This window comes from Acipenser ruthenus, chromosome 5, assembly GCF_902713425.1.
Source record: "Acipenser ruthenus chromosome 5, fAciRut3.2 maternal haplotype, whole genome shotgun sequence".
NCBI lineage: Eukaryota > Metazoa > Chordata > Actinopteri > Acipenseriformes > Acipenseridae > Acipenser > Acipenser ruthenus.
This window is the reverse complement of record NC_081193.1, coordinates 28,183,352-28,210,980: the sequence shown is the minus strand read 5'-3', so window position 1 is coordinate 28,210,980 and position 27,629 is coordinate 28,183,352. Positions and strand designations below refer to the sequence as shown.

Here is a 27,629-nt window from a genome sequence, read left to right as displayed (position 1 = left end):
TAATTTCATGCATAAAAGAGATCTGTGAACTGTTTTCTTTGCAACAACTAAAAAATCTGTTCTAACCTTTTTTTTTATAAAAAGTAATGCAAGTTGCATGGATATTCATACAAACACATACAAAACTTTACCTACATCTAAATAAAGGGCTAGATTTGTATAGCTCTTATTCCAAACCATCAACATATCCCAAAAACTTACCAAAACAGACAAACAACTGACAATTTAGGAGCTTGCTAAGAGTCATTATATATATATATATATTATATATATATATATATATATATATATAAATAAAACAAAACACACCACTCACAGTTCTTTACCCCTTTAAAAATTGACCCAGACACAGAAAATTGAGTTTTTTTTTTAGATGCGCTATTTTTAATACACAAAACAAAACACAAAATAAACAAAACAAACACCTAGCTCTTAAATGAGCACTAACTAACCATGCAGGAACCTCACTATATGGCAGGACAGCTAAGCCGTTTACCTGCTAAACACAAAAACACACTCTCCTCTGTAAACATACTTTCCATCTTTTTCATGACTGCTTGGAAACAATACACTCCTTCTCCTCAGCAACCATGACCAGACTGACTGCTCCTCTCTTATACGCTGCACCTGGCCCTAATTTAAAATTACTACCCAGGTGCAGGGGATAATTAAACAATAAAACAATTAACAAATTAAATTAAACAATAAAGCAGAACAATTAAATTAAAACAAATGTGCATTCGCACATGTTTTTCACGCAGGGAGGATTAACCCCCTCCCTGCTGTGTTACACTATATATATATATATATATATATATATATATATATATATATATATATATATATAAATACAAAACTGAAAGATCATAATTGGGTAAGTCTCCACCCCCCTGAGTTAATACTTGGTGGAAGTACCTTTGGCAACAATTACAGCTGTGAGTCTGTTGGGATAGGTCTCTTCCAACTTTGCACACCTAGATTTGGCAATATTTGACCATTCTTCTTTACAAAACTGTTCAAGCTCTGTCAAGTTCCTTGGGGAGCGTTGATGGAGAGCAATCTTCAAGGCATGCCACACATTTTCGATTGGATTTAGGTCGGGGCTCTGACTGGGCCACTGAAGGACATTTACCTTTTTGTTCCTTAGCCACTCAAGGGTAGCTTTGGCTGTGTGCTTTGGGTCGTTGTCATGCTGAAAGGTGAACTTCCATCCCAGTTTCAGCTTTCTTGCAGAGGGCAGCAGGTTTTCCTCAAGGACTTCTCTGTACTTTGCTCCATTCATTTTCCCTTCTATCCTGAGAAGTGCCCCAGTCCCTGCCGATGAGAAACATCCCCATAACATGATGCTGCCACCACCATGCTTCACAGTACGGATGGTGTTCTTTGGGTGATGCGCTGTGTTGGGTTTGCACTAAACATAACGCTTTGCATTTAGGCCAGAAAGTTCCATTTTAGTTTCGTCAGACCACAAAACTTTTTGCCACATGGCTACAGAATTTCCTGAGTGTTTTTTGCATACTTCAAATGGGATTCAAGGTGGGCTTTCTTGAGTAATGGCTTCCTTCTTGCCACCCTACCATACAGGCCAGATTTGTGGAGTGCTTGGGATATTGTTGTCACATGCACACTTTGACCAGTCTTGGCCATAAAAGCCTGTAGCTCTTGCGAAGTTGCCATTGGCCTCTTGGTAGCCTCTCTGATCAGTCTCCTTGCTCGGTCATCCAGTTTGGAGGGACAGCCTGATCTAGGCAGGGTCTTGGAGGTGCCATACACCTTCCACTTCTTAATAATTGTCTTGACCATGCTCCAAGGGATATTCAAGGCCTTTGATATTTTTTATACTCATCCCCTGATCTGTGCCTTTCAACAACTTTGTCCCAGAGTTCTTTTGAAAGCGCCTTGGTGCTCATGGTTGAGTCTTTGCTTTGAAATGCAATACCCAGCAGAAGGAACCTACAGGAACTGCTGAATTGATCCTGAAATCATGTGAATCACTACAATTTAACACAGGTGGAGGCCACTTAACTTGGTGTGTGATTTTGAAGGCGATTGGTTACACCTGAGCTAATTTAGGATTGCTATTACAAGGGGGGTGGACACTTGTCCAACCAAGCTATTTTAGTTTTTATTTTTAATTAATTTTCTACAAATTTCTAGAATATTTTTTTCACTTGGAAGTTGTGGGGTAGGTTGTGTAGATATTTTAACACATTTTAATCATGTTAATTCTAGACTATAAGGCAACAAAAGGTGAACATTTTGAAATGTTCTACAGGCACTGTGTATATATATATATATATATATATTAAAGCTGTAATTGGTCATTTTCTCTTTCAGAAAAAAAATGTGCTTATAGCAATTTGACATAAAAAAGCTTTGAGGATCTGGCCTCTAATTGTTAGTTTCATCAATAACAACTCTAACAGTGTTAGCAGAAATTCCCAATTGTGCTTTAATAATAAAAACTAAAATACAAAAGATATATGTATTAATCTGTGTAAATATTTTTGAACGCTATAACCCTAGCCCTATCCCTATCCCTTACAGTATATACAGTACATTGTGCAAAAAGATTTACATATTAATTACATTGAAACAATGCATAATACAATTGTAATTAGGTGTAAGTACACATGTATTTACTAGGTTACAAATATACTGTAATTAGAGACACTTAATGGAAAGTGTTACCTTTTATGCAAAGTCAACTCTCAGCTAGTTCCTTCATTGGGGTTCCCTAAATGTTTACATTAGAAATGATGACTGGGATTACTATCCATATACAGTATGCAAGTGCACCCACCTTATTTAGATGCCAATGGAAATCTTGCTCATATGGACAAACCAACAACCAAATACAGGTATTTTAAGCAGCAAGCTAAAACTCTTAGGCTGGAGCTACCCTAGTGGCATACACTCTGCAAAGTTAATTTCCAATTATTGTGCAGCGAAGAAAACAGAACCTGCTGCTTCATTGTCTAATTTTCTTTCATTATCTACAGTGATCATTAAAAACACCTCATCCAAATGAGATTTTGTTGGCCTGCTTTGATAATTCAGTATAGTTAATAGCTTTTCCTTTATAAGCATTGTCTAATTAAGCAACAGAACCAGAAGAAGAGGGCTTTACCGTTTGGTAAGGCCTGCCTCATGCTGTTGAATGTTCAGAGCCGAAGGCAAGAGTATTTAACATAACGAGAAGGGCCTTACCAGATGGTAAAGCCCTCTTATGAGGGTCCGAGTGTTATTAGAAAATGGGTATGTTAAAGAAAATAACAGTAAAGTTTTTCTGTTTGTTTTTTTCAAGATTTTATGCAGCACTAGCTTTTTTTTGCTAATGAAAACAAATTGAATTGCAAACCTAATATCGATCCTGATTAGAGGAGAAACCTCAAAATGGAGCGAGGTAACCAGTGGTGTACCACAGGGATCAGTATTAGGTCCTCTGCTATTCCTAATCTACATTAATGATTTAGATTCTGGTATAGTAAGCAAACTTGTTAAATTTGCAGACAACATAAAAATAGAAGGAGTGGCAAACACTGTTGCAGCAGCAAAGGTAATTTAAAATGATCTAGACAGCATTCAAATGACAAATGACATTTAATAGAGAAAAGTGTAAAGTACTGCACGCAGGGAATAAAAATGTGCATTATAAATATCATATGGGAGATACTGAAATTGAAGTAGGAATCTATGAAAAAGACCTAGGAGTTTATGTTGACTCAGAAATGTCTTCATCTAGACAATGTGGCGAAGCTATAAAAAAGGCCAACAAGATGCTTGGATATATTGTGAAAAGTGTCGAATTTAAATCAAGGGAAGTAATGTTAAAACTTTACAATGCATTAGTAAGACCTCACCTAGAATATTGTGTTCAGTTCTGGTCACCTCGTTACAAAAAGGATATTGCTGCTCTAGAAAGAGTGCAAAGAAGAGCAACCAGAATTATCCCGGGTTTAAAAGGCATGTTTTATGCAGACAGGCTAAAAGAATTGAATCTATTCAGTCTTGAACAAAGAAGACTACGCGGTGATCTGATTCAAGCATTCAAAACTCTAAAAGGTATACACAGTGTCGACCCAGGAGACTTTTTTGACCTGAAAAAGAAACAAAGACCAGAGGTCACAAATGGAGATTAGATAAAGGGGCATTCAGAACAGAAAATAGGAGACACTTCTTTACACAGAGAATTGTGAGGGTCTGTAACCAAATCCCCAGTAATGTTGTTGAAGCTGACACCCTGGGATCCTTCAAGAAGCTGCTTGATGAGATTCTGGGATCAATAAACTACTAACAACCAAACGAGCAAGATGGGCTGAATGGCCTCCTCTCGTTTGTAAACTTTCTTATGTTCTTATGATATTCATTTTTGGGTCGACGCACCGATGAGTTAAAAGAGAAATTTGGAAATTGAGCATGGTGGTATATGTTGTATAAATTATACGTTTTCAATCATTCCAGTCCAAATTGTATCTGCATAGCTGCAACAGTGTAATTTTCCTTAGCTTTCATCTGAGCCATCCCAGGAGATTCTCACAACAGTTTCTGATGCACTAGAGAGAGGAAGAGGATTGAAACTGATTCTGGTAAATGGGGATGAATCTGTGTAGGCGTGGTGTGTCCTTAATGGTCAATGTTAACTTGAACCTGTGTTCTAGGGTTTCAGCAATTAACATTTATGCGAGACAAAGATGAAGGTTATGCTGTGGAAGGCAGAATAATAACATATCCTCTGGTGTTAAAATCTGGCAATCAATAGGACACAACTCATTTCTGATGTTTTTCTCTTGGCTGTTCACCCAATACCATCACAATTTGAAGTCCAGTTTGATAGCAACATTGTCGAAATTGTACCAGTTTATGTATGGTCAGCATAACCATCACTAAAGTAATGCATTTTTGGGGGCAATTTTTCTTCCTGTTGGGGGAAGAGTTTGGATCAGGAGGAGTGCACAGCTAATGTTAAAAAAGAGATCATGATCAATGCTGAAAATCCAGGACAAAGGTTCAAGTTAGGATTGACTATTACAGTGATTCTAGATAACAAAATAATTCCTCTTCCTTTCATTATATACTGCAGGTCTCAAATGTGCAATACTTCTTGCACTACTCTTGGATAAAGAAATATCTGATTACAAGCCATGTAACTTCAACTGCTTCTTTCCTGTCTTAAACCAACAACATTTGACATAGAAGACACCACTGATGTGAAATGACCTAATAAGTGCAAGAGAGACAAATTTCCTGAGAATAAGGCATTGAAACTGAGATATAATGTTTTAAAATAAAAATACATTTGCTGTGGCAGCAGTTTTTTTTCAGAACTGAAAATTTGAGATGTCGTAGCTAATGAAAGATCAAAACAGGTATGATTTATGTAACTATTTTGTTAACTACTATTACTTTACGTGCACACAATATCTACACAGATGCATCCCTAATTCCCACACCCAGGTTCAAGTCTCCTGTCTCTCTAATGTATAAAAAACTGTGAGAATCTTTTGAGATGGCTTAGACGAACTCAAAGCTGAGGAAGATGACACTGTTTCTTAAAGGAGAGGGAGTTTTGTTTGTACAACTTGGATTAGAATGATTGAAAACCTCTCTGAAAACCTCTTTGATTTATTTCTCAAAACCATGCACCCACGTGGGAATTCAGGGCAGTATATCTGGCTAGAGAACAATGAGAAATGCTGGATACACCTTGAGAACATGCTATGCAGTGTTCAATGCTCAAGTCTCACTTCAGCTTCAGCTAGAGACTACAACTTGTGGGTTTGAAATCCAACATTTAAAAAAGGAAAAAAAAGTGTTATTTACGGGACATTGACTTTTGTTCCAGCTACTTATTGTTCGTAATTTTCTGGAAAGGGGGAGGTGGGTGGGGGCGTTTGATTATTTTCATAGCAAACTAAAAAATATTACCTATTTTTTCAGGTCAAAAACGTTGCTAAGGGGTCACTTTATTTACCTAGATAGAGTAATATTTTTATTTCAGCTTAAGTTCGGAATGGAGTTCCGCAGATTCATGTCATGCACTTTCCGCTTGGTTTTTGATGCATGGTCTAGTAGTTAACTATATCTTTAAGTGGTATGTTATTGGTTTGATCCCTGAATAGGTTTGGCATGGACAAGAGTTCACTTTTAATGAATACTACTGGGAAGGCTGGGCTCTTTTACAAAGAATAAGCAAATCCTACTTTTTTCTGAGAACTAGCTACAGGGGCCATAGATTATTTATCCCAACTGAGAAGGTGGACATATACCACAAATAGCCCATTAAGATTCAGAATGTGGAATACTGATGAGCCTCCACTCAACTAAGCAGAAGAGATAGTCAAACTCACTAATTTGTTATAATGTTCTTGTTATAATTAACACCAAGAGGAAGTCATCTGTATTACAGTTATGCGATTCGCAAACAACTTTTTTGACAGTTAAGCCCAATCTAATGTCTTGTCAGACAAGCCTCAAAACCAAATCATTTTGACACATGGCATCTGTTATTGATCTGTGCTCCTGAATAGAGGAGACAGGTTATTTTCACAGTTTGCCTACATTTTTTACACCATTGGAATGGCATTCTAAATTATACAAAACTCAACAGGGGATGTGATAGCACAAATAAAATCATATAGATCACATTAAAATTCATGAACTATCAACAAGAAATCTTCACTAAATGAGACTGCTGATCCTGTGGGATCATATTTATGTTAACACTAATGAAGAAACCAGTTCAGTGCACACCACATGGGAAAAAAAAGCGTGTCTACTGGTACTGAATATTTACAATTAAACTAGAGAAGATCATTGAAAAAAAAATCTCCACAACATAGAGGCATTTTAAAAAACCTGTACTTGAGCAGATCAATGTAATGCAGTATGATACTGTATATCACATGGAACTGGGGTGCAGCACTTTCTGGACATTTCTGCATATCTGAAAGTCATGTTGTAATTTAATTTTCTCTTTTACAAATCCACACAGCTTTAAACACAGTGATCCATTAACCATATTTTTGTTAAGGTACTGGTTTTAAATGCTATCAGGAAGTAGGATCATACTTACTGTTATACTTACAGCAGTTTGGATTGGACAAAATGCAGCCGTGGAGCACTAATGTACTGTGCTGGTAAATACCATAATAAATGTAGAGAAATAAAGAGACTAAAACAAAAATTACAACACAGTGGACAAGGTTAGACATGTTATTATATTCTAATGATGTAAACAGTGGGGAATCAAAATACCACCACCATTACAATAACCCTCTTGGTGTTTTGAACCAGGGGTGATTGACTGACATCCCTTTATTAAAAAAAACAAAAAAAAAACACTGTTTAAATCATTCAAACAGACCCAATGTACTTCAATCACGGTAGGGCAACAACCAATTACAGTTTTGTATATGTAAAACAATATATATGTTTATTAATCTTCTGGACATCTTAGCCATCAAAAGCTTTTCACAAGAGTACAACTTCAGTTCAGTAGGGCAGGTGCTTAACATTTTAGAGCTTATATAACTCTTGAAATTTCAATACAGAGAATTAAAAAGAATGAGCACAGTTGCAGGGTCGAGTTGCCATACTTATCACAACGGGGACAAACAGTTCTGTCCTTTTTCACAACTCCACAATGTCTCAAATATGACCTACATCTTCCAAAACCTGATGGGGAGAGAATGTTATCCAAGCCCAAGGCAATTTTTTATTCTGAGTAGAAGCAGCCATTTGTTCAGCATTGTGCCAAAATGTGTGTGTGTCTGTGTGTGTGTCTGTGTGTGTGTATGTGTTTTTGTCATGAACCCATTAGGGACTGAGTTGACAAAAGAATAATAATTTTTGTGGCATGAGCCAGTATAATTCACGTCTCTAGAGGTGAAAGCAGGCACTGGCACCCTATAGATTGGCGATACTCTAGTATTTGTTGTACAATCTATGCAATCATTATTAATTTCACAAAACATGTGTAAACTCATATATGGAAACACAACCATACTACAACTTTCAAAAACATAAGGAAATTCACAACCCTACACACTACTCCAGTACTACCACGATACTTGTTGGAGTATAGTGTACTGTATATGCTTGAACTGTAGGTAAATGTGAATTAAACAACTTTCTATACTACAGAATCATTAACTGTGCCCATTAGTAGCTATTAATGTTCATCTGCTTTTACCAAGCACCATGTACTAGTTTCTAACTACTTTACAGTCACTTCAGTTTTACAAAATGTGTACATTTATTTCTGTTCCTAGTAGGGTTTTGTATACATGTTACCCCTTTTTCATTTATGTAATATCTATGTATTTACTGTGTTTATAGTATATTAATTGTTCATATTGACACTCTCAGTACATCCCAATACCTGTTGAAGGTTACTGTAATGTCACTTTAGCAGCCCACAACAACCACAAATAATTATATTTCAGTCTTTCACGAATCACTCATTAGAAAATAGTGCTTGGTGAGAAGCAAATGGCAATCAACAGAACAAGCAATTACTAACTAACCATTTAAACAAACTGTAAAAGCCCCGCAATAAACATTTAATTATTAGCAGTGAAAATGTTTCACGAATGTCAAGACCTAGAACAACATAGAACAATCTATGCTGGCTGTGATCTATCTACCCTGCAATCTAAAACTATACACAAAACCATAACACCACCCAGTATACTTCATCTTAAAACTAACCATTGACAATGACAATGACATTTACAAAGTTAGAGTGATGGAATACATAAACACGGCTGTTAGGCCTGAGATCTCTATGTAAAACCTTAGGTCAAAGCATATTAATGTACTGAATAGTATATTTGAATAGTATTTTTTCAGTGTGTTTGTTATATACTTTAACTATAGATGAGCTTCGTGAAAATATGAGACTTCAGTCAAAGTGAGTAGTTCCTAAATAGACAGTATTATTACAGTGTTGCAGGAAGGTACCTTTTTCACAGAAGTGTCCGGTGAAATGTAGGGGACAGTCACATTGAAAGGAAGTGGCACCACTTTGTAGCATTACATGATGGCAAGTCCCTCCATTCTGGCACAACGCTTCCTGACAGGCTGAAACTGGCAGAGGAGCAGTTGGGGTTGGTATCAAAGCAGATGTAGGCATTTTGATGATGGCTGGGGTAAAGTTGATCAATGCCAATTGACTTGTCATTGAAGCTGTTGGCATTACTTTGTGCCAGGAAAACCTAAAATGACAGAGAATATCTATGAATGTCAGCTTCAATACAGAGAGCAGCGGTTTAATGATAACACCATTGTCAGAGTTCATATTTGAGTGACATTTTTTTCCTACAAGGCCGAGGCCTTTAGTGCAAATCTAAATTGACTGGATAAGCAGAGTACAATTGTGCTTCCAAAGTAAACACAATGGCTTTATTCATCCACATTACAGAGAAAAGTGTGTTGTTCTGGAGCTTTAATCAATTTTGTGTAGCTGTTGCCCGAGTAAAAAAATGATGAGCAAAGCCTAAGATCTATCTAAGATATTAATTGCCTCACACTTGTTCTCACTTCAAAAGCAATCTCTTTGTCACCCAGACCTTTGTGGTTGTTTCGTAAAACAACTGGTGCTGAACAAAGGTCAACTATTCAATTTTCTTCCCTTTGCTATATTTATAGGACTACACTCTCTTACTAATTAGGTATATCTGTTCCCTCTGCCACAGCACATACAGCATCATGTTTACATTATTCAAAGCAGAGATCACTGATTTCACTTCTCCATATATTTTTTTAGTTTTAAATATTCTGAACTTTACTTTATAAAATGAAATCTAAGGCCGCAGTTCATATAAATAACGACAGTTGAATGTAACACATGGATGTGTTTTGTATGGTTTTACTCCTGTTGATGTAACTTGTGGTGCTCCCTAAAGGATTAACTATTGTTTGGTTTTCACATTAAAGGGAAACAATTAAGTTTTCTTTTTACCTTTTCTGCAAGGAACAATGATGTCAGCTGTCATATTTTCATTACTTTTGACCAGATGGAACAAGGACTGGGACAGGCGGCGAAGTGGGAGAAAATAAATACATCTCATTCGGATCTTTTACAGATTTGGCCCAGAAAATGGCAAACCGAATCTGTAAAACTAAAGCCTCAGCACACTACAAGCCTTCATGGAGTCAAATGGTTGTCAGTCTTATGACAGATTCACATCACTGTCAGTCTGGCCCCTTTTCAAAGGAACACCCTTCACTTCCACTACTAACAACAGGAGAAAACTGCTGAACACTGATTCTGTGACTTAACAGAAAATTAATTACAAAACATACTACTAAAGAAAGATGCCCCAAACACTAAAAGGTGATTAAAATGTCAATGTCACTGTTTTCTGACTTTCTGAAATTCAAACAAATTCAACTCGACGATGTAAACAAATATGACAGCCAGGATCTAAACTGTATTATGCAGCAGTCAGCAAGCCAGACGGAGAGCTGGACGCCAAAAAAAAAAAAAACTTTGATGACTATGCGGTATGAACTTCAGCAACATTTTCTGTTATTTATTTATTAAATATGTACTGCAGACTCAACTCATAGTGGAAAATTAAAGGCCCCTCGGGAAGACTATTGTTACCTCCAGGGTGCAATGCCTGTGGCTTCAGGCATTATAACCCCCTGTCAGTAACAATAGTCTTCCCTCGGGACAATAATTTTCCACTATAGCCCTCCTCTCCAGACCATATTTACCTATTATTAAGGCTTCTGATTTTCGGTTTTAACCGATAAAACCCGAACAAACACCCCTGATACAAAAAAATGTAATCGGTGGATAGCCAATAAACACCAGAAAACACCAGAAAAACTATGGAAATGGTTAATCAATTCACGTTGACTTTACCCTTTTCACATTAAAAAATAAAACCTACTACAAAAATAATAATAAATACTTTTCCCAGTGCTGTTGGACAATGTCCCGCCTCCCTGACTTGCATCTACCATTGATTCGTTCTCAATACTTTAAACCCGCCCCAACTACTGAATGACAGCACATTCCTACATTTCTACTGGAGACTCCGCTTGCAAGATTTAAAACGAGATTACAATCAGGATGGAAGCTTGTTAGCGGGATTTCAAGCTGTATTACAGTTAAGATATGGAGGATTTAAAACAAATTGTGGTGAAATGTACAAAAATGTCTACACAAAAACCCCAGAAGAATGTGCCCGTGACCATAGGAATTTCATTGTGGAAGACAGCAATGGAAAGAAGGTACAACTTAAGTGTGCAAGTACTGTCGAGTTACTACTGTACATATTTTGACAGAAAAAAAACAAACGCTCAAGCATTTTGGAAAGTAACCGAAAACACTAATTTCATACAGTACATCAAAAACGAAAGCCCTGAAAATACCCCCTGATGCTGGCAGTTTTTTCTTTCACCCTCGCCAAATTCTCTTATGCCACTAAAATGATGAAGCTATTTGGCATACTCTAAAACCAATGGGAGTAAATCACCTCACTTCAATGATGCCTTGCTTATCGCTGGAATAAATACATGGAGATGTTGAAAACCTCCAGTTTAATGTTTACAACAAATAGAACCTTGTTTGAGGGACTATTTTTCTCCAAAGTAAAAGGATATATCATAAAATTGTTCGTTTAAAAAACAAAACAAATAACACAATCCAGGGTTTGTGCGTCATGTTGCAATAACATATGGCTTTGTTGGTTGAAGGCACTCGGCTTCACCAACTACAACCGTATGTTAATGTAACACAACGCACGTCCTGTCATGTGTTATCCCTTACATATGTAGCATACAGGCTTACTGTATATTGTTTTTGTAATAACTATCAGTTTTATTCATCAGCGACTCTGTAAACAGCAACTTTGTATTAATAATTTTTTCAAGTTATTACATTTTTTTTTTTTTATCATGTACTCTGGTAAATGAGGGATGCCTGTAGGCACTGAAAAGGTCATTTCATAAGACCGAGGAAATGAGAACTTGAAAGAAAAAGTCAGCTCTTCAGGTTGGAAGATGTGCCTATGATGATTGTCTGACATTTCTCCATACAGAAGGTTGTTCAGACAGCACAGGGGTAGGGGACTCCCTGGGGCATGATACCATCTCTTTGGCCTGATACTTGAGCACTCAACATTTTATTGCTGAAGTAATGGGTTTAGCCTTATCTGATATAAGTATGATGAGTATGTGTGTATATTTAGTTGGCCTCAAATTGCAGGGATAGGAATTGCTTTAAACTTGAAATATCCTCTAGAAATGCTGCAACAAGATGTTCTTTTTTGTTTAGTGACAAGCACTTTTTTTCAAAGAAACATGATCAGAGTTCAGACTTTTAATTAGCAGGAGGTTTTAATAATGAGTTATCTTTCAGAGCAAATCCTTTTTCATTACAAAGGCCCTTTATGTTATCCCTTTTATGATTTCCTTTAATATTATCCCTGAGAGATTATGGTATCTGTATAAAAGTAAAAAAAGTAAAATATCAACTATATACTGACATGTACTGAGTTTGATCAGATGAATGAATTGTGGACAACAATATGGGCTCATCTTGGACTATAAAAATGGATGCGAGACACGTTTTTTTTTCTTACTAAAAGATACTTTTTCAACATGGAGAAGAAATGATGACATTACATAGGAGGCTGTGTAGTCCAGTGGTTAAAGAAAAGGGCTTGTGACGAGGAGGTTCCCGGTTCAAATCCCACATCAGCCACTGACTCATTGTGTGATCCTGAGCAAGTCACTTAATCTCCTTGTGCTCTGTCTTTCGGGTGAGATGTAGATGTAAGTGACTGCAGCTGATGCATAGTTCGCACACCCTAGTCTCTGTAAGTTGCCTTGGATAAAGGCGTCTGCTAAATAAATAATTTCCTCATAGAGTAATGCAGTGCATTAGGGAAAATGTATATCACATTTACCTTTTTACTGATTTCCTGAGCTCTTACAACAAGCCGGAAAAATGTTAGGGGTCTGGACTACACAAAACAAGGTGGATGGTTTGCAATCCGAGCCCCAGAAAACAATGAGTGGTAAGAAGACAAGAAGTAGCATGAATCAGATCTTTATCTGCACCTCTAGTATCTATTGCTTTAGGTACTTTCTTATCTATCTCAGTTTATCTTACTAAATACAACAGAAGATACAGGATGTGGGGACTCCGAAGGGGTCGTCACATTGGCTCTGACGTTCCCTGTGTAGGGTATGGGAACGTGGCAGTGATTGCTTCTCTTCATCGCAGAACAGCGAACCCTACTGGCCAGACATCGAGCACATTCAGAGTGGATAAAAAGCAGGGCTGATCTCTGTTCTCTGGGATCAGTAGCCCGCCCACCTCCGCTCTGGATTGCTCAGCATAAAAGCGATCATGGCTTTAGCCTTATGAGATCGGAGGACACTCGCACGCCCTCAGACCGTCTGTGCTGTGTGGTGATATTCCAAATTAGGGGAAAATAAATAAAAATAACAATTGGTCACTAAATTAAAAAACATAAATAAAAATAACTAGGTAGTCTTCATATTCTAACTGAATGTTTATGGTGGCAGTTTTATAAATGTTGCTGAAGAAGAAAAACTATATTTTTTTGTAAAAAAGCACAAAACTATGGCGAAAAGGTCAACTTTAGCAATTTACTCACATTAGACAAATATCTGTGGCATGGACAGTAGAACATACATTTTGTGTAAATTCAAGTTCTTAATGTGTTCCTAACATTAAGTTTGTAATATATACAATATGAATCTCCTGGTCCCAAGCCACTTTCATCCACAATGGGAAAAAGAAAAGATCTGCTAAACTTTAAAAGATAGAAGTTGCTTGGCTGACAAGCAGACAATTTGGCTGCAATAACAAACAACATATTTTGGCAAAACAATTTGATTAGCATGAGATCTAAAATGTATGTACTTTAATTTACACTAGTTTGGTTTACTATATGCTGTTGGATCACTAGTGATGTCTCTTTGTGATTTCTAACTGAAGAAATGAAGAAAGAAAGGGCCAAGTAAATCATAATCAGGTTTCATAATGCAGTCACTTTCAATGAAGGGTATATAGATTTTTTGTACCTAGCCTTAAAATATATACACAAGGATAATATTGTATGTACATTTAAAGGCAATCATGTACAACTATGGGAGCTTACAATACAACTAAAGGGGGCAGTGTAGATATAGTATAAAAATTAACTGGTTATGCTCTGGCTATATGCTAAGCTTCTCTAAGAAGATATTGCAAAAACGGAATGGTCAGGTTAAGGGGAATCTTTCTCACAACGAGGATCTCGTGGAGGCTGAATGATCAGCACCCCAATGAACTGTTATGTGTACAATAAGCAGCATTTATTCAATTTATACAGTATATATGTATAAGCACTGCACTCAGATATCATATTTGTAATGAATGCCGCTCTCAATAATTATTTTTCCCTACCCCAGCTCAAATAAATGCAGCACCTAATCAAGAAACGCATAAAAAACACAGTATGGCAAAACATTAAATAGAAACAAAATTAATTGAATAAACTTGAATAATATATATTTAAAATAATAAAATTACACACTGGAGCATACCGGTATTTTACTGTAAAGTTTATGAAACCCAAACAAAAAAAGAAGACCGTAGATACACAGAACTATGTACTGATACTGGTGTAGGAGTAAATACAGCAGCACTAAAATAAATAAATAAATACATATATTACATATATACATATATTTAGGAATTAGCAAGAAAAAGTAATATATTTTAGTTGTAATGCAGGAGCTGTATGATTATTATTTAAGTTTCTTAAAAGTATTTCTGTTTTGGTTGCATGCACATATTTTGGGGATAGCCACGGGATCAACTCATCTTCCTCACCAAAGCCCTGTCTGGACCTGGAGACCCTGGGTGTTTAGTTGTCTTGCTGGTTGAAGAGAAAGAAACACACCTTATATTAAAGAGTTCAGCCCTCTTAATAACTGCTGTAAGAAAAGAAAGGGAAAATAAACCGACAGTGTTGAATTTACATTTCTCTCTTGTTGTTATGTCCCTCTCTACGCTACACTGGTATGTGACCTCACCTAGTCAAACACTGATCTGATCTGTGAGCTCAACAGCTTTCAGTTTGAAGTTGTAGGACTTCTTTGCCATCCTGATCAAGTTGTATCCGCAGAAATATACTTCAATATACACCTCCCTCAAATACCGGAAAGAAAATGCAATAAAAAATTGAGCCTTTTGAAAACCATAGTACTTTTAGTAAGCTTTTTAGCAATTTAAAATGAACTCAGCTGCGTTAATTCAAAGTAACACACACACAGAAGTATTCACCCCCTAATGTCACATTTTGTTGAATTACAAATAATGTATGCACAGTTTTCCAAAAAAACTTTTTTTTATTCAAAGCTGTAGTGGTTAAACTGAACACTGTTATATGAGGAGGAGGTTAAATGTCAGCAAAACTTGCAAAGAAAATGTACAAAATGAAATTTACTGGTTGCATAAGTATTCAGCCCTTTAAGTCAGTACTTGGTAGAAGCACCTTTTAAAGCAATTACTGCTATGAATCTTTTTGGATAGGTGTCTACTAGCTTTGCACAGTAGGATGGTGACATTTTTGCCCATTCTTCACGAGAAAATTGCTCCAGTTCTGATACGTTTGTTGGGGACTGCAATCAAAGTCTTGCCATAAATTTTCTATTGGATTCAAGTCAGGACTTTGACTGGGCCACTCAAGAACATTAATTCTCTTCTTCTTCAACCACTCCAGTTTGGCTTTGTGCTTCGTGTCATTATCCTGCTGAAATGTAAATTTCCTCCCCAGTTTCAGAGTCTTGGCTGACTCAAACAGGTTTTCCTTAAGGATTCGCCTGTATTTTGCACCATCCATTCTCCCCTCTATCCTGACAATCTTCCCAGTCCCTGCTGAAGAGAAGCATCCCCATAACATGATGCTGCCACCACCATGCTTGACAGCTGGGATGGTGCTGACTGGGTGATGTGCTGTGTTGGGCTTGCGTCAGATGTAACGCTTGGAATTTAGACCGAAAAGTTCAATTTTTGTCTCATCTGACCACAAAACCTTCTTCCACATGTCTGCAGTAACATCTACATGCTTATATATATATATATATATATATATATATATATATATATATATATATATATATATATATATATATATATAATGGAAATCACAAAATGTTATTCTATTCTTTTTTAATGGCCAAAAAGGTACAATTGCAAGTTATACCCTTCAAAATGCATTCACAGGTTTAGGATTTCGGATTTAAAACAGTTGCATTTTTATTGTGAAACTGTATAGAGTGGGACGATATACTCATGTCAGAGCCTATCAACAAAGTTATGCCAGAGGTAGAAAGTGCAGTATGTACCACAACTCAGTACTGCTTTACTGAGCTGGAGACGGTGTACCAGTGGGAAGCAACCAAAAGGCTAACCATTACATAAGTGTAAAGAGGAAACTTGTTTGAAACTGAGGTTAACAGTGGTTTTGTTAAATATGCATACATATACATATTCACTATAAATGGTTATTTACAAATCACATGCATGCCAACCAATTAGATTCTGCTCCTATTTATAGTTTTAGGCTGTTTAATTTAAACAATAATACAGCAGCAAAACAGAATGCCTCAGCCTAAACATATCAAGTGAAGCAGAATTTATTAGCCCAATACTAGAGTATAAACTGAGAGAATGCTTACTATTTGACAGGCTTACCAGATATGTTATTTACAGTACCTTAAAATATATATAGTATTTACAGTAAAGTGTGACACATGTTCAACAGCCAATAAAAACATATTTACCATCAGCTGAAAACATTAACAACATCCCTTGCATGAGTTGTACTTTCTGGGCCCTATCTTTCACTAACAGAGGGCAGTTCTTTCCTTGGCAGAGATGGACATCATGCAGTGACTGAATAAAAAGCCATCTCAGCCAGTAAATCCTTTTCAGTCAGTAAATCAGTGTTACTTCATTTGAAGTGATTTTTTTTTATCTTGGTTCTTTTAAATCAATTTTAAATCAATAATTTTATTCAGCCTGCTGCAGCCTTCTATACCTCAATCTGAAGAACTATTTCAATCTGAAAGGCAGTATCTTCCAAGAGCAATAGACAAGGCCTCACCAGAGACTTGTATTAGTTTTGGTAAGCACATATAATAATTTGCTAACAAAACAAAGGGTCTTTAATGTAATGGTCAAGAAGACAGATGCACAAGAGCATCAAAGGTACAAGCACACTGATAGGGGCATCAAGTGTCAGGATCATAACAGGCCTTGAAGCAATAGAAATATAGCTGCCAACAGCATGCTTGCATTTCACTGACTCGTGGCATGGCAGAATATTGCTTAATATATATCTTCCTAAATATGTGTTACACTGTTCATATAAATGAATAGAAAAAAAATAAAAAAATACAAACTTAATTAACATCACAGCATCTCAAGTCTCATAGATTTAAGAATGGAAATGTCCTTTTAACAAGTACATTCAATTATAACTACGAATTTTCTCCACAACAGCAACATGATTTACAACTGAATTTGTACATTCAAGATGAAACACCTATTACATTCAAATTGGAAATGAGATGATTTTACTTTCTCACTGCATAGTAAAGAGCTGTATGAAATGCTGTATATACATGTTCTATCTTATCTTTTTAATTCATGTTATAGTTGGCATAGACAATTGACTTTGGTAGTACCCCAAAAGGTCTTTATACGGCCCCTTCTGTGCTAAACCATTCTTTACATCTTGCAGAGGATACCACAGTATTAAAATATTGTTTTGCACCAAATTCATTCTGAGGTAACATAAAACACATACCTTTATTACAAGTTTTCTAAATTCTGGAGTAGGTCTAATCAGTGCCAGCGTTCAACCACTGCAATACGTAACCCCTAACCTTTTTAAAATTAAATTAAATTTGCAATATATTGGTCCAGTTACTTACAAACTTGAACTGTCTCCCTGAATAAGTTGTGCTCACTACATATTCTTACATTTTTGTCTTTTTTTCTACAGCATTGCTGATGGTTATGGATAGTTTTAAGCACTGACCTTTGGCACTGCCCCTCACACAAGTGCTGTATTGTTTTATATTTTTTAGCCAGTTGTTGTTGATTATTCTGAGCCATTTCAATTAAGCATTATCAAAGATTATAAATCAAATAGGTCTGTGGTATTTACAGTATATTCTAGTGAATTCCCAGTATTGTACAGTATATTTTCGAATGCCCACCAAAACCAAAGCATAAATGTATTTTAAACAGACATTTTATTCAATGAAACTAGTTGAAAATGTTTTAATAATGTACTTACTCTTTTTTGCATGATGTCCTGTTTATTTTTTATCAAATACCGTAAGCTTTTATAATGTTAAAGATGCCAAACCAAGATACCTGTGCAAGAGAAGCAGAGTTCAAAAGCTAGAGCTGTACAAATGTGATAGCAACGAACACAATTCTGTGTAAAGTGATGTCCTCGTATGCTGCTGACAAACTACCAAAACAATACAATACATAATACTGTTAATGACCTGTGTTGTGTTCTTGAAGACTCTCAGCAACCACCCCCCCATTAAGGACTGACACATAATTAATGCCTAATTGCAATCCAATTCATAAGGGCTAGTATGTACCTTAGTATGTATACGAAGAGTGTTTTTAGGATTTTCTTTACTGTTGGTGTTGGTTCTTCTACAGTATTTCTCATACAAATCATTGATGACCTACTAACACTGGCTAGTTTGTACTTATTGGCCTTGCCTTTATGAATGAGATGAGAATCCTTGCTAGTGTTGTATTCAATGGTCTAATAAGATCCATATCGACTGGTTTATTACACATTCAAACCTAAATTCCTGTTGTTTAAATAACTTTTAGTTGTGGGGAATTTATTGAAGTCTTTCTCAAAACATTACATAATTTAGGTTATAATTACTGCCAGATAATTTTTCGTGGTCTATTTTAATGATTTTAACAGCCGCATATCTTATTGTATTGAAGGGTTATAATAAAGGGGTGAGGGGTGGGGGGTGTCAATGAATTTTTTTTTTTAATGGAAAATGAACTTCGTTACCACTCTGAATTATTCAATTAACCACTGAAACTTTGTAGTGTATCTGACCTGAATTTTACATTAATCCTTTACTGCCCTGGGTATGCACCCATTAAGCGATAGTGCCCCTCGATGAAGACTCTTCTGGAGGATAATTTGTGCCAAAATCAAAAAATAAATAAATAAATAAATTTCGAAATAAATAATTAAATAAATAAAGAAAAAACAAAATAAATACATACAAATATAAATAAATATAAAACAAAATAAATACATAAATAAGTAGAAACTGAAATATATTTAATAATTTATCTATTTATTTATTTATTTTGTTATTTATTTACGTATTTATTTAGTTTTTATTTATTTATTTAAGAAATATATTTATTTCTTTATTCCGTTTATGTCTATTTCGGTTTTTATTTCGTTTTTTATTTTGTTTTTTATTTCGTCTTTTCATTTTGGCACAATCTTTTCACCCTTGTATTTCGAGCTGCAGTCAATCATGCTCGATGGGCGGAATAATAAGTGAATCATTGATCTACTAACTTTGCCTGGTAGTAGTGCGGAGAGGTGTGCAGTCAGGGCGCCAACTACAACGTCGTTGTTGTACAGTTTCAATGCTGTGAATATTCCATACGTTACAAAAGTGTGCAGTATGACTTATATGAGTCTTATCCTAGAAAAGATTAGGGAGCTTTTAATTCAAGTTGAATGTGGGTCGATAAATGATGAGTCCGCAGCGGTAGGCCAAACTGGGACGTCCCAAGATATTTTTACCCTGGAAGTCCTCTCCGCACTAGTGATGTGCAGTTCGCAAATGAATCGTTCTTTTTGAACGACTCGCTAAGGTGAACGATGGGAATCGGATCAGAGTCCCGATTGAATGGGTTCTTTTGATTCACCCTATCAACAAGCTGCGTGGCGCACAGGAGTCGAGTTACCAGCCTATCAAAACTCAAGAAGTGATTCCTTAACTCTCGAGTCTGGCTGTTTTGTTCATTGTAACAAGGAAACCAGGTTGTCTCTCAACTCGCTGAGTGTTATGAAACTGACCATATGTGCCATGTTGGATCCAAATTCCCGCTTACTTAGTGCATGATAAGAACTCTGTGTGAGCCAAAATGGCGTCTGTTACATCCTCCAGGCCATAGCTGTGATCCAGACGGTGTGTACTTTCTAGAGTGCTGCTTCACGCTGTCAGAAACTCAAATTACAAGTTTGTGCACCATAATTATTATTTTTTTTCTTACAGTTCTTCTTAGTTTACTATGTACGTAACCTTGTGTAAGTCTGCCAAACAAATACATAATAAAATGAATCACTACTAGTTGTAGCCTATGTGTGTTTGTTATTTTTTATACACATACAAAATTAATCATATCTATAGTTAACTATTTTGCACAAATTATGATTAATACTTCTAAGTCATCTTGAGTAAAGTCAACCAAATTACTAAATAATAATAATAATAATAATAATAATAATAATAATAATAATAGAGATATACACCTCATTTCCAAAATAAATAAATACAAATATCTACTGGTATTGTACCGTTATTGTACCCAAGGCTTAATTATATAACTTGTGATTACATATTTGACCTTGAGGAATGAATGTATTTTATACATGACGATTTACAACTACGGTTAAATATTTTATAATTTAATGACGGCGATTCACCTTAGTCGACAAGGTGACACGTAGTATCAGCTATGATACAACGACAGGATGATATTGCACATTCTAACGGATGACGTTCTTAAAGGTCTATTATATTTTACATTATTAAATATACATTTTCTAAATGTTATTTTACTGTGGTAAATACTAAATATATACACATTTAAACTGTGTTTATATAAAATGTACATGTTGCCGTTATGGGTGTGCTTCAATGTGTGATTGATCACATGACTAATCCCTAAAGGTTTAGTGGATAGAAGAGGAATTGGGCAAACAGCACTTTGCTATGTGCTGAATAAATACCACGGATTAGTTCCACAAATACCACTCGTTCGAGCCCCTCTTTTTTGTTGTTGTAAAAAACAATGGGTGACTCCAAATGTATAGAAAAAAAAACATGTAAGAAATGCAATAGATTTTTTTTTGAAAGATGAAATTAAATTAGATTGATACTGATGGCTAAACAATGCTAATGGTTCAAACTGTTATGTTATCTCTAGGATTCATAAGAACTTAAGATATTATTATATATTATTATTATTATTTCCGGTTCAAATAAACCTATGTAAACAATCTTAATGCGGTCTACATTGATTGGTTTTGTGTCATTGAATTAGTGAATCAAATGAATGAAATGAATCGATTCACCAAACTGAACTGAATCAAATGAATCGAGTCACTAAAAGGAATCGAACTACCCATCACTGCTCCGCACTACTACCAGGCAAAGTTAGTAGATCAACGATTCACTTATTGTCCCGCCCATCGAGCATGATTGACGGTAGCTCGAAATACAAGGGTGAAAAGACTGTGCCAAAATGAAAAGACGAAATAAAGAAATAAAAAACGAAATAAAGACATAAAAAACGAAATACAAAAAGGAATAAATAAAAAAATAAATATATAAGTAAATAAATAAAAAAACGAAGTAAATACATAAATAAAAAATGAAATAAATAAATAAATTATTAAATATATTTCAGTTTCTACTTATTTATTTCGTTTTATATTTATTTATTTATATTTGTATGTATTTATTTCGTTTTTTCTTTCTTTCTTTATTTATTTATTTATTTATTTATTTATTTATTAATTTTGGCACAAATTATCCTCCATAGACTCTACCGTGTGTTAGTTGACTGCTACTGGAGTTGTGCTTCTTGAGCCAAAGGCAAGAGTGCTAACGGAAGTTAAGGTCAATTAACACAGGGTAGAGCCTTTATCGAGAGGTCTATCGCTATTATAAAATGATTTTTCTCATTATTTACAACAACAAAAAAATGCTTTATAACGTACTGATTTGTCGGGTACCCTTCTGCTTAGAAAAGTTTTAGGAAAATAGTTAATAAAGGATCACACACACAATTAGAGAAAAAAAAATTGTTGGTATGAGCATGACATTTAAGTTATCATAACTAATATATTCAACTTGTTTATTTTCTTTTTTAGTTGGTTGAAGCAGAATACAGTACACCCTTGCTATAACGAACCTGTTGGGGTCCAAGCCTTTTGTCCGTTATATCGAGAGGTTCGTTATAGTGAAAGGACAATCAAAATGAACAATAAACTGTTGGAGTAAGAGATGATATTGTGAATACAAATAGAATTACACGTACCTGTTTGTTTCATGTATGCAGTATTCTGCCTTTGCTTTATCCTGTTCATTAAAGAATTAAAACGCAGTACAGACAAATCCCGAAATGAAGCTGAAAATTTATTCAAAATCAATCTGACACGAATCGTTTCAAAGTGCACCAAATCTTAACCCAACATGCAAGGATCCCAAACTGAGTTTTTATTCCAAATCAACCCGACATGAAAAGTTTGACATGACAAGTTAATCAGATCCTTTGCTTTGCCGCATGGTTGCTGAACAAGCCAAAAACTGTTTTTTGACAGCCTTCACGACAGAGACATACCTGCTTTACTCATTGTTTCAAAAGATCAATATAGTTTCAAGCTTTCTTGCAATATAAAATTAGTTTCAGAGGCATAATTACTTTATTAAGACAAAAGAGATGACTTTACAGCAGAGGTGACATCCCGTGTGTACAGACCGGTATGTTGACAGGGGCCAGGTTCGTTATAGCCAAATGTTTGTTATAATGAAGGGCATTATAGCGATGGTGTACTGCATTATACAAAGTGAATAAAAATAACGTTAAATCTAATATTTCACACCTGCATACTTGCCAATATTTGGAAACTGTTCACTGGGACGCCCATGCGCGTGTAAATGATACACGCAAACACTTATTTAAGTAACAGACTTTACCCCCCCCCCCCCCATCCCTCCACACCCAGAATAAATAAATATTTTGTACTCCAGTCACTCTTAGACGATCGCTTTCTTGTTTGTTATTGATTTGATATATGCCATTTTAATTTGCTGGACCCGACTTTATTTAATATATATCTCAGAACCTTCAACACTAGACTTCCCATGATCAACAAATGCTGTACAAAAAAGAAAGGTGTAGCTAACTCGAATCATTCACGTTGCATTGGCCCTAAACTAGCTGTGAAGGATACATAGTGGGATTTTCTTCCTATGCATCAGGACCTTGGACATTTGCTAGGAAATCAGGACTGTCCCTGCCATATAGGGACTGTTAGCATGTATGTACCTGTATTCATTTCCTCTGTATCTCCTTTTTATTTGATGCTGGTTCTTCTTCAGAAGGCAGGCAGAGACCCTGACCATATATGTTTGATCAGGGCCCAATTGTTTGCCAGATTATGTCTGACCATGTTTCAATGAGCACTGAATACCCCTTCTTCCTCCCATCATGATGCTTCTTCTTGAATGTTTGTCTAAAAGCACCCCCACAGTTATGGAATATTCAACTAAACAGTGGAATGTACAGTTAGAGAGAAAGCTAAATGTCTTAGCGAATACATTAAAAAATGTAACATAGCCCTGTCTGGATCAGATATTGATACAAAAGGCTGAGTCAGTATGTTTTTGTTTTTTGCAAAACAGACACTTTAGGTCAGGGAATAAACCTGCCAGGATGTTGGCTCATCTTATTTAGCTTGAACTTGATTTCTTCTCTCAAGGGCAGGGATGCCAACAGAAACGGGGGATGAGGCATTATTATCAAGAAATATAGTATAATTTTCCAATACTACTGATTCAAGGGCAACATTTCTTTGGAAGGAGAAGTTATACAACAGAACGGAAAACGGCAAGGGCCATATGAGTAAAGCACAGCTTTGTTTTAAAGAACTCAAATAAACCTTGTATGTGTTCCGATTCATCTGAAAACCCTTGTCCATTTCTTAATATCAGTGCGATGATGGATTGATTATGTTTTTTGACTGAGGATAATAAACTAAACAAACATGTCCAGCATTTGAAATTCAATCAGCTATCTTCAGCTTACGTTTTAATGCTCCTAACAGCAAACACTAACTAGATACACTGTAGTTAAATTACTAAGCCAGACAGTTTTTTCGACAAAAATCAACTAAGCTGAAATGATAAACTTGCAGGACTGCCGTGTAAGGAAAACAATGATGAGCAAATGTTGCGAATTACAGTATTCTTTTCTTCATTCTGAAATATTGTGAAATATTGGGTATACCTTCCAGTAATGTTACCCTTTCTCACGCACCATTTTTTGATACTGTAGACAAGATTAATCAAACAATTATTTTTGGAAAGATCAAATCCTACAGGTGTGCTTAATCAGTTAATCTTTAATTGATTAAAACATCCAGTTCAAAGTATTTCGTAACAGCCTACATTGCAGTACTATACGCTTGCTAACTGCTTATCTTTTAAGCAAAGGTTATTCACCCACCTATTTATTTTTAGCTGCTCATATTCGGTTTTGTTTTGTACTGGACCACAGAAGGTTGAATAAGCTGCCTTTATGATGAGAGTTTTGTTCAACTGGTATATATGATTTTTTAAAACAATATTAGTTTAACAAACTACCAGTAACAACTACCTTCCAGTAAATTATGATTTATGAAATACAATCATTTATTATATGTTGTGGCACTTGTAAATAAATACCTTTCCTGTTCAGATTTTGAGTATATTTATTTATTAATTATTCAAAACTAGCTCATTAAATTACATGGCAATCAAATTTACATTAAAAAAAATCAAGTGGATATCAACATCTTTTGCTCAACAGTGTTTTTGAATATCAGCAGATTCTAATTATTTTTTTAATTACCATTAAAAAGTTTGGAATACATGTGATATATTTAGACTATTAAGTAGAAAATGGGTCTAATTTTGTATTAGCCTTTCTAGTTCATTAACTTCTCACATCTCTCAAGCTTAGGGTGACTCATTCATTACATTGACTTGATCAGTTTAGTCGAATAATTTCATATTACATTAAGACCACCTGGAATTCTAATCATATACCTTAAAGTGTTACTGTAGGGTTTTAAACACAACACATTACTTCCCCATAGTTTCTAGCTTTGTTGTACGTATTCCAGCAATATCTTTTCCCACATAATTGTGATTGTTTTGATATTTTTATTAAAATATTGCTGGTCGTAAATCAGATTTGTTTCACATGTATATTAATAAACCCGTTCCCACCCCTCTGAACATGTGCCGGAGCAAGCAGGTAAGACAGATGAAACAATCAAAATCCTGAGCTTTGGGAGAGAAGTCTGGAACCAATTAAAAGTTTCTGATTGAACAGGTTGGATTTTAGCAGCTAATGTTATGAATTCAGAAGACCAGAAGCATAACCGATGTGAAACAAAAATAACTAGTCAAAAGTGATTTATGACTAACGATATGTCATTAAAAATATTAAAACAATCACAGTTATGCTGAAGATAGTGCAAGAATATATACAAGGCAGGAAACCCTACAGCCTGTTCAGTAACACTTTAAATTGATCTGTTATTATTTTTGAATAATAAAAAGGTATCAATCTACAATTAAAAGTAACATAAAAAGAGCCAGAATATTATGGATCAATAATATTTTTACATAGTGTTATTGCATACATAATATTTCATTTTGCATACATGATTATTTTTTACACAAACAAAATGGGCCAAACTCTGCTTCTGTGCTCAGAACAGCATAGACACAGAGATCTGTTTGACATGAAAACGACCCCATAAATTAATTTTGCTGCATACAGCTATACAGCTTAGGTGAATACATTGTGTACAGGTGGATATAGGAGCTGACTGATCTTAAAATTGGATCAACGATATGCAAAGGCATCTACCCCAGAGTTATTCAGTACAAAGCCTAGCAAACAAAATGTGATCTTTTATCCACCAAACTAACAGAATAACTGCTGCTTAAATCATGATGCAGTGTATGAGCATGGTAACAAGGCTAGAAAAATCTTAACCCATTAGCTCCTCTTGCTACTTCTCAATTACTGGGATTCGTACATCATCAGACTCAACTGCTATTGATCAGCAGGAGATAAATGATCAATTAAAAAAAATATTCAACCCTATATACATCTGATCTCCAGCAGACCCCTCCCTAATTGGCACTTTTAAAATCTTAATGTTCCGCAAATCACTAGATGGGCTCCCCATAGAATACAAAAATAAATAAATCCTTTAACGTTCTTCTTTGCTGAGGTCAATGTTCTCAGATTATTTTTTTAATGCCTGTATCCCTACCTCCAACTCTATGTCAAACATCAATAGCTTTACTATTAAAAATGTAAAAAGGATTCCCTTGATTGTGACTCATATCAGCCCAACTTCCCTTCACAATGCAGATGTTAAAATCTTGGCTAAGGCCCTGGTACACTTGAGGCTCTTGCGACTGCTTCCCCTTCTATTATTTACTTAGATGTATTAATATCCAACATCTGTTAATACACACTCTAAATATTGTTCACTATATTGTGGCTGCCCTCTTTCTCCTCTTTGCTATTGCTATATAGCCCCTCTCTATCTCACCATAACACAGCCAAGATGTGCTGGGTGCGGTCCAAGGATGATGGGGTAAGAGTTTTTTTTTTTTTTTTTTGCAGATTACCTTCTCTGACCCTGTCTCGCTCATTTGCTTTCTACTTTGGAACACTTCTCTGTGTACCAACTTAATCTACACAAAAGCATAGACAATGATCTTGTATCTTAAAACATGTTGCTTCACTCTACTTCTCACACCTATTAAATGCATGTGAAGATGACTACAATGTAAAATGTCAATGTAGTCCTTCTTGATATATTTTGATCAACTCAAGCTCTTACTGTCCTTCCCTGCACTGTTTTTTGTTATCATTCATCACTCTCCTTTTTTATAATTCTATTTCCATCTGCTTTTTCACCTTTTTTCTCCTTTTTCCTGAGTACCATATCATTTGAATATTGCCGTCCAAATGATTTTTTGTTTCTTTTGTTAAGAATTAAAAAGAAAGAAATGCAAAGCATATGTTACCAGCTGAAAACGACTTTGTTAAACTCTGGGTGTCTAGTTTAATTAATGTGACGACTGCATAAGAAACTCTGTTCAGGACGCATCTGTTAATTGGGTATGTAGTGAATGAAATTAAATAAGCAGCAGCAAGACTTGTTATCAGATGACTTCTGTTCTGATTAAATCAGCTAAACAGAAGAAGCTGACAGAGTTGCTTTCTTTAGATAATTCTATTTGTATATTAATTTTGCCATTCAATGTACCTTGCAAAAAATAATAACATAGTTTTACAAAATAAATTAAGAATGCTTTATTTTTTATGTGGGTGCACTAAATGTACTTATAAAACAGGATGGTTTTTTGTGATCAAAATAACAACAGATCTTAAAACAGACACTTGTAACTGATCTGTCGTTCACCTCTTTTCAACATATTTTTTCTTGTATTATGTGATGTTCGGAGATCAATAAATCACCCCTGGA

At 35.4% G+C, this 27,629-nt stretch overlaps 1 protein-coding gene across 1 annotated transcript in view; it reads right to left on the bottom strand.

Annotated features, from left to right (window-relative positions):
- The window catches only part of eys (eyes shut homolog), a 458,209-nt gene that overhangs the window by 105,538 nt on the left and 325,042 nt on the right, over nucleotides 1-27,629 (bottom strand). The window contains exon 43 of the mRNA XM_034921306.2: nucleotides 8,965-9,218. Within this exon, the coding sequence (XP_034777197.2) occupies nucleotides 8,965-9,218 (254 nt within the window). The remainder of the gene's footprint in view (nucleotides 1-8,964; nucleotides 9,219-27,629) is intronic.